We start from the raw sequence: 7,926 nt of genomic DNA on the forward strand, positions 1-7,926 counted from the left end.
CAATTTTCTCCCAGGCTAAACCAAGAACAGACAAAATCATCATTATCTTTATACTGAGCCTAACAAACAGAATTCTTCAGCTGAGAGGAAAAAGCATATCTAGGACCCTTCTAGTTTTGCTCATAATTAGTCATATATGTAGATACAGAAAGCTGAAAGCTAAAAGCACATACGTAGATCTAGAAAGTCCTGGAAGGTACTGTGCACCTCCCACCACCTGTGTATGATTAATAAATCTGAGGGCACCTAACAAGCCCTAAACCAACCTTTTAAATTTCCAACCTATGATCTCCCCTTTATGTCAGTATCAAGTTGGCTTTAAAGGCCAGATGTAGCTGAATTGTTCTATGAACCACAGAAATTACGAAGAATTGTTTCCTACGGCACTCTGTCTTGGTTGAATTACCCCAGTTAAAAATGGTATGAACTCAATACTGCTGTCTAATCACACTCTTTTTTTGCCCCATTGTGTAATAAAACTGAGCTGTAGTGTTTCCCTCATTTGGGAGAAGGGACAACAAGGCAGGAGAATAAAAATACCCTTTTTTTTCTCTCTGCAACTTCCTGAGAAAGAAGAAAAACCCACAGGTTTTGTGATCTTTGCTACCTCCCAGCTAGCCACTGCCAGTCAGGAAGGCCTTTGTAAGAAAACACCGAAGACAGAGGTTGTTCTCACTTTCCTCTGTGAGCCTTTAACATCTTTAAAGCCTAAAAATTTACACCAGCCAATTCAAAACACAGCCTTGCTTATGACCTTCAAAGAACAGTACCTAGATGGGATGTTCAGATTTCCTTACCTCCTTGATCAGTGAGCCAATGTACAGAGCTGTGAGAGGAGTTTGTTCAGCTGGCTTAATAACCAAAGTGTTTCCACAGCACAGCGCCGGTGCCATCTTCCAAACTAGCATTAGCAACGGGAAGTTCCACTGCAAGAACACAAAGTTGGTCAGATCAACCCGGCACAGTCACCTACTCACTTCCACACAGCATTTTCTCCACCTTCACACATCTCAGGGAGAAAGAAGCAACTGGGAGGACAGCCACAAAGAAAAAGGGCTGCTCACAATACTGCGCTGCTTGGACCACGGAGTATAACTTCCTTGATTTTCCCCAGAGATCCCAAATATTGCTGGCAGTCCTCAAGTTAATCCTGTAAATCAGACAAACCTCTGCACGATGTGACCTCATTCTTTACAGGACTTTGATCACACTTTGTATAGGATTTTGGCAGTTCACAGAGATCAGGCAATGTTCTGATGCATCACTTTTGTACAACATCCTCGTATGAGGGAATTAAAGGGTGCAACCGCTCATTGAAAAAAACTCGTTTTTATGTGTTATGTATTGGCTGAATAGCTAGGAGTTACACAATATCATTCAATTCCAGGTTTATAACTAGGAAACTGCAATGGGTTGTTCACTCATGGAAATCCAAGGGAGGTCTTATACTCCCTTCAAATTGTAAATCGCTCCTTTCCAATTAGTTTTCTTATTTGGAATTAGGAACCAGTCCACATCAGTTTCCTCTGAGCTAATCTCTTTCATGGTCATGTGTATTTGTAGATCTTGGAGCCTAAGCAAGAAGTGGAAAAATCTAGCTCACACTGAATCTCAGAAAGGTCATTTGGCAGCAGAAAGGATTTCTTCATTAAAAATAATTAATGCTGCTTTAGGGATGATGGAAGCAGGCCAACGGTAAGGAGACTTCTTGTCAAGGCTCAAGCCAAGGGCCTTCAGCTATCGACAAAGAAGCCAAATATGTTAGGAATCCACAAATTCACACTTACAAATAAATTAGCAGTGTAGCTTTTAAGAGATGAGTTCTGCTCTAACCCAGCAGCCTCGAGACAAAGCAGAATTTAGTCTAATGTGTTATTCTTCGACTTGACGCTCCTTCTTTCCCAGACCTGTTTTATCTCAGTGATCTTCTCCAATGGCTACATCCCATGATTTGCCCATTTGTCTTTTTCTCCTAAGCCTTCTTGAAGGCCTGACTTTGCAGCTTGAGCCATTCACACCCACACTACTTTTCTACACTTTCAGAGCATGACATAACTCCATTAGGAGCTTTCCGCTGCAGAGCGGCTGGTGAAAGTACCAGTAAAGGACTCCAGGGCTGCCTCGTGATATCACCTTGGGATAAAGCTCAGTCATAAGCTGCACTTTCTAACAACTTCCCTTGCTAAGAACATTGGTTTAAATATAGTCAAGCCACAGGAAAAAGAGAGGCTTGTTAATTGGTCTCGGAAGACATATGCAGAATAGTATCAGAATCTCATTAAATCAAGAAGGAATATACAAACCGACAGACTGTTGGTGCTACAGATCAAACTGGAAAAAAATTGGAGGGGATTTGTTCTAAGTGAAATGAAGAGAGATGTGGTTTTGTTGACCCCAATCATCATTTTCACAAACACAGCGTTGAACTTGAGTCATACTTGATTCTGCAATTTCTGTTGCATTTACTGCTGATGTAGGGTCAATCTGAAATATTAGAAGTCCTCCTGTTTCCCTTTTTAGTGGCCCTCCAAAGCATCCTACATGTTGGCTTTTGAAGGGATAGTTTCCAAAAGTATTGCTGAGTGCCAAAGGTGTCTGAAGCGTGCCAGAGAGATACCTTTTAATTGGTGATCGGTGTGAGGAACCAGATGTTTTGATCTTGTCACAAATTTTAGTTGCTCACAAGCAGTCACATTGCTTGTTCAGCCAGAAAAGCTGTGCAGAAGTCATTGAGCCAAACGCCTGATAACTAGTTCTGACCATCTCCTGCTTTGCCTCACCCTGGCATTGCTAAACAGACAGTACCATCTCATCACTGGGGGTATAAGCTCAGTCCTGCTGATGGAAAAAGCAAAATTTCCCCAGGTATCTTTGTGAACTGGTCCAGATCTGGTATTCCCAGAGTCCAGCAAATGCAATACCTCATATGCATTTCTTTCAGTCTCTCATATAACCTTATCCCAAAGGTAAAAGTCTTCCGTGGACTCTTATTGATCCAAGTATCCAAAGACAGAATCTTGGCATACCACCATGTGCCTCATGGCCTCTGGGTTACCACATTCAAAGCATTTTACAACCAAACAGGAACAAACTGTGTCTCCCATGTAGCTCTAAAGTCTTCCTGGCTGGCTGTTTAAACAGAGCAAGCAACACACACTAAAACTGGAGGTATTCCAAGAACTAGACACACTGTCCCCTCAGCAGAGAATGAGACCTCATGGAAAAGAACTATTCAGTGAGATTTAATCACAGAAAGCTCAGAGAACAGCCAGGGGTTATTAATAATAGATATGATTTAAAACTCAAAAACTATGCATCAGCACAAGGCATATGTAATGATAGGATGGTTGTCCCAGCAGTGCAAGAGTCAGAGAGCTCTGTCTGGTCTCTGGTGAGTGGTGTCAGCCTTAGAGAGGAACAGAGCATCTGATTAGGAGACCCACCCTTCCATTGCAGATGACTTTGTGTTGCCAAGAGCAATTGGCATGGGGGTAAAACTACATCAGGCAACTGAGATGGGAGTTCCCTGCAGAACAGCTGTACTTAACTAGGAAGCAAATGGCTGCAGTGTAAGATGGGGAATGCATGTGTACTTCTTCCAGTGCAGGGCACCATCACTGCTACTTACTGGAGTTATAGCTCCACAGACACCCATCGGTTCGTGCCTCGTGAAACAGACAAAATTTTCATCTGCAAGACAAAAGAATAAAGGAACAAAGAACAGTCAAAATCCTTGCTTTCTGCAAAAAAGAGTGTAAGATAACAGCACACAAGCAGGTTGGGCCCAGAACAGAAACCATATTAGAAAAAGAACCTTGTATTTGTTCATCTTAACTCATGCCTTTGGGACATTCCAGGTGCATGAAGACCTGTTTGAGAACAGGTCTTGTGTTAGCTCGAAAGCCAAATGCTGCTTACATTCACAGTGGAGCCTTTTAAAACCAGGGGTTCAATTCCTTCTGCAATCTGCCTGTATTGAGGGCTAAGGTGGAGGATAACTCCCTACCACACTGAAGAGCAAGCACAGGTTTCATTCAGATTTTGTCTCACTGAAAGAAGCAAAGCACTTATTTCCCTGAGGGAGAGAGCTTTTAAACCCATTTTGTACAGAAATCGTATTCAGTGTAACAGAAATTGCATTTCTGGTAAGAAATCACAAAAAGATTAAACTCTGGGACTAAAGTAATACCATTCATCTTAAAATGCTGCTACTACTCTTTCAAAAAGAGAGCAAGAAGAACATTTTCCTTACAAATTCATTCTTGTGGAAAACCAAGTTTCATTGAGAAGATCTGACAGAAAACATGAACATTTCTAATTACAGTTTTGGGAAGTGATCTCAAATCAGGACCACCAAGCAGTGTCCAGACCAGCAAAGCTTCATGTTACTCTGAACGAGGGTGCCAGATCTCAGTTTCTATGACTGGCATCGCTGCCTTTGCTGACTGCACAGGCTGAACTAGTTCAGCTCTTCAGAGCCCTTCCTCTGTTGACTAATTTTTGTCTGCAGTGCCTGTCCTTCATATAGCCTCAGTGATCACCCCTCTGCAAGGACAAAATAGGCTGATTTTGACAAGACACCGTATTGCTCATCGTGCCACATGGGCATCCATTGTCTTTACTTGTTCTCCTCAAAACCATATTTGAAGTTGTATAGCTGAGCCAAAGAGTTTGCCCCATCCCTGCCACAACAGTGCAGTGCAGCTGCTCTGGCTCTGCAGCCTAGGAAACACTTTGAGAAACCTTTTTCAAGTGTCACGGCCTCTCCAAGAGCTCAGAATTTAAACCAAAAAGGTTTCTCTATTAAAAAAGCAACAAAAGAGTCCATCCATTATTTTCCAGAGATCGATCCAGGTATTCACATTGTTGTCCCATTAGTTTAAAACTTGAAACACGTCTACTTAAAACACATCCTGAGATAGAAAGGAAATACAAGGCTATTTTTGCAGGTTTTCAGAAGCCTGCCTTTCCATGCACCACCCTCTCAAGCCTGACCCCATGCCAGCTCTGAAACTGGGTCTGAAGGAACTTACCCACTGGGATAGTTCTGCCCTGAATTTTATCAGCCCATCCAGCGTAATATCGGAGTGTTTTTATACAGCCTTCCAGGTCAATGAAATAAGCCTGCAGAAAAGGTTTGCCTGTGTCCATAGTTTCCAGAGTCTGAAAAAAAACAAATTGGATGCACTGTCAGATGAATCAATGTTTTTTTCTTTAAAAAAAAAAAAGCGTTTAGAGAAACTCCTTATCAATTTTATTTTGCCTTGTGCTGCAGAGATGGAGTTGCCTTCCCTTTAAGGAATGAGCTTGCTAATACAAATAAGATAGAAGGGAGACTAGACCCAATAACCCTGATGCTTACAGAAGTCACTTTGTTCAGCAGTTGCAATTAAAGTGCATCTTCTGAAAGCCCCAAGGTGGCAGCTGTGGGTGGGATACAGGGCTGTGATCTGGGGCACCGGTCAGAAATGATGTGTGTCATGACTTCACCATAACTGACCCTCCAAGACAGATGTTCTGGATTCCAGATGGTGTCACTGAAATCAGTCAGACCCACTTTCCTTTTATTTGGAAGTCTACTTCATAGTCCTAGAAGTAACCTCTGAAAAGCCTCTTTTGTCCATGGGATGATAGAAACCACATTTTTTACAGAATTCCGGTAAAGTAACCTTTGGGCTCAGATCTGCACTGAGACTAAGGCAAGGGAGAAGTTGCTTCACTGATGCTGAGCAGCTCTAAATGAAGTCCAGTCTCAGCCCGTGTCCTTCGCACTGTTCTGGACATTAGCTCAGTGAATGCTTTGTTCTGTACTCAGGTCATTAAAGGGGATATTGGTGCAAATGGCAAGCACGTCCATAAAGGAAGTACTATCCCTTGGTAGATTGAAACATCTTTGTTTACATATGAAGTCATACCCTGTCATCTTCCACAGACATTAGGGTCCAAACAGCACTCGAACAGACATTCCCCTTGGAACGACTAGGATTGTTATCCACTCTGAATGTCTGCTAAACCAACTGATTTTTATAAGTCATTACTTAGCATGCAGCCAAGGCAGCTTCAGCTGGCTCTCTGCAGTGAAAATAACAATGCCAAACAAGCCCTCCCAGATCAGAAGGACAGCAGAAAGCTTGAAATGAGTGTCTTGATTTATGGAAAAGGGGGGTCCTCTGAAGTCACATCAAAAAGTGAGCAGAAAATGAACAGGGTGTATTCACACACAAATACATTTATATTTTTTCTTCCCTTTTATTTGCTGGCCAGAACTGCCTTCAGACCTGGATTTTTCAGTTTTGTCCTGCTGAAACTGGAGACTGTCATGTGGTTAGGAGACACTGTGTTAAAGAAAGAGATCCAGCTCAAATTAGTCATGCAAGTATGGGCTCCTAAGCACACCCCACGTATGTTAAGCCCTACTGACCTCAGGGGGGCATCAGCTCAGGAACTTAAAGATACCCAAGAGCACTGAACATCATAAACACCCTTCCCCTGAAGATAAGCAGCACCAAAGTGCAGCATTGAACTGGTGAGTGCTCAGATCCAAGATCTTAGATATGGACTGATAGCAGCTCTAAGCTGGGAGATGCAAGTATCCGTGGGCGTGATTTGGAAAGATGTCCAAGGCCCATAGAGTTTAATTGCTTCTACTAACTGCAGCACATTTTAGCTTGGGTCCTACTCCCCTCCTTCTGCACCAGAAGGGCTCCTTCAGGACAGGATGGGGACTCATTAGCAAAAGTTCTTCAGTGCAGAAATCCAAGTTAACACGGCTTCATGGCTATAAAGAGATTTTTCCTGAGCCAGTACACTCAGTAGGGAAAGAAACAGTTCCCACTTACACACATTTTAAACTTTGGATGACATCCAGCAAGCGAAAGATCCTCTTTCCAGCCCCCCATTTTAGGGGAAGCAACTCGCAAAGAAGTCAAACCAGCCTTGCATTTTTGTAGTAAAGAAGGATCGACTCAGTTGTAGTCTTGGGGCCTTTTTTTTATTTGGTTTATGTTGGGTTTTGGTTGGTTGTTTTGGGTTTTTTTGCTTGGTTTTTGTTTTTTTTTGTTTGTTTTGGCAGGTTTTGTTTGTTTGGGTTGGTTTTGTTTGTTTTTTAGTTAGGAACTGAGAGACAGCTATGAACATTGATGACAAACTAAGAAAGAATACGTGTATTTCTTTGAAAATCTAAGTATTAATATCTATAATCACTTCAATAACTAACTGAAGTTTTGGAGAAGTCATCAACTATATAGAAGAACTAAAAGCCTTCTTCTAAAATCATCCTGCAGAATGAGGAAGATAAGCCATGACTCCTGCATGGACTCTTCTGCCCTTCATGAAGGGAGAGAAAAGAAAACATTAGGTAGATATGGATGCAGCAAAATCAGAGGGTTGGAGCTGAGTTGTCAGCCAACTGTTGCTCGTTTATCACCGCTCACAGTACTTACTGCCAGGATGACTCTGTCTCGCTCAAGAAGATCAGCCAGCTTGTGCAGGAGTCGTCCTCTGCTTAGGGCATCCATCTGTCTCCACGGAGACCCCCTCTGGAATGCTGCCTTCGCTGCTTCCACCGCATTATCCACATCAGGCTAGAGCAGCCACATACACAAGAAAACCTTAGGTTACAAGGAAGGAGCTGGACAACAGCACAGAAACTCCATCAGGCTGCTTCCTAGATGATGCTGTAGTGGCTAAGACCAAGTTATCTGACAAAGCCACTTTCATTTTACTCCTGGATTTGGACCCAAGCCTGCAATAAGTTTTGGATTTAGCCTGGGCTTATAAACAACCTTGGGGTGAGAGTACCAATAGAGTAATTTTATGCAACTAGCATGTTTATACAATAATCCAGAATTCTTTTTCTGCCCGTCCAGGATGGAAGTGACACTGGAGGAAGATGAAGAAACAGGATCCCAATTCTGTTCCCATTAC

General features: G+C 42.5%; 1 protein-coding gene across 2 annotated transcripts in view; it reads right to left on the reverse strand.

Moving 5' to 3' along the window:
* Window positions 1-7,926, reverse strand: part of ALDH1A3 (aldehyde dehydrogenase 1 family member A3) — a 46,083-nt gene that overhangs the window by 18,725 nt on the left and 19,432 nt on the right. The window contains exons 1-4 of one of the 2 annotated variants that reach the window (XM_014946143.1): window positions 7,443-7,579; window positions 5,034-5,163; window positions 3,629-3,690; window positions 798-926 (exon numbers count right to left, since the gene is read on the reverse strand). The exons of the other annotated variant lie outside the window; for it this stretch is intronic. Coding sequence (XP_014801629.1) covers window positions 798-926; window positions 3,629-3,690; window positions 5,034-5,163; window positions 7,443-7,517 — 396 coding nt within the window. The 5' untranslated portion in view covers window positions 7,518-7,579. Of the gene's footprint in view, window positions 1-797; window positions 927-3,628; window positions 3,691-5,033; window positions 5,164-7,442; window positions 7,580-7,926 lie in introns of those variants that run through there. 2 annotated transcript variants of the gene reach the window in all.

Source organism: Calidris pugnax, unplaced genomic scaffold, assembly GCF_001431845.1.
Source record: "Calidris pugnax isolate Ruff unplaced genomic scaffold, ASM143184v1 scaffold134, whole genome shotgun sequence".
NCBI classification, from domain to species: Eukaryota; Metazoa; Chordata; class Aves; order Charadriiformes; family Scolopacidae; genus Calidris; species Calidris pugnax.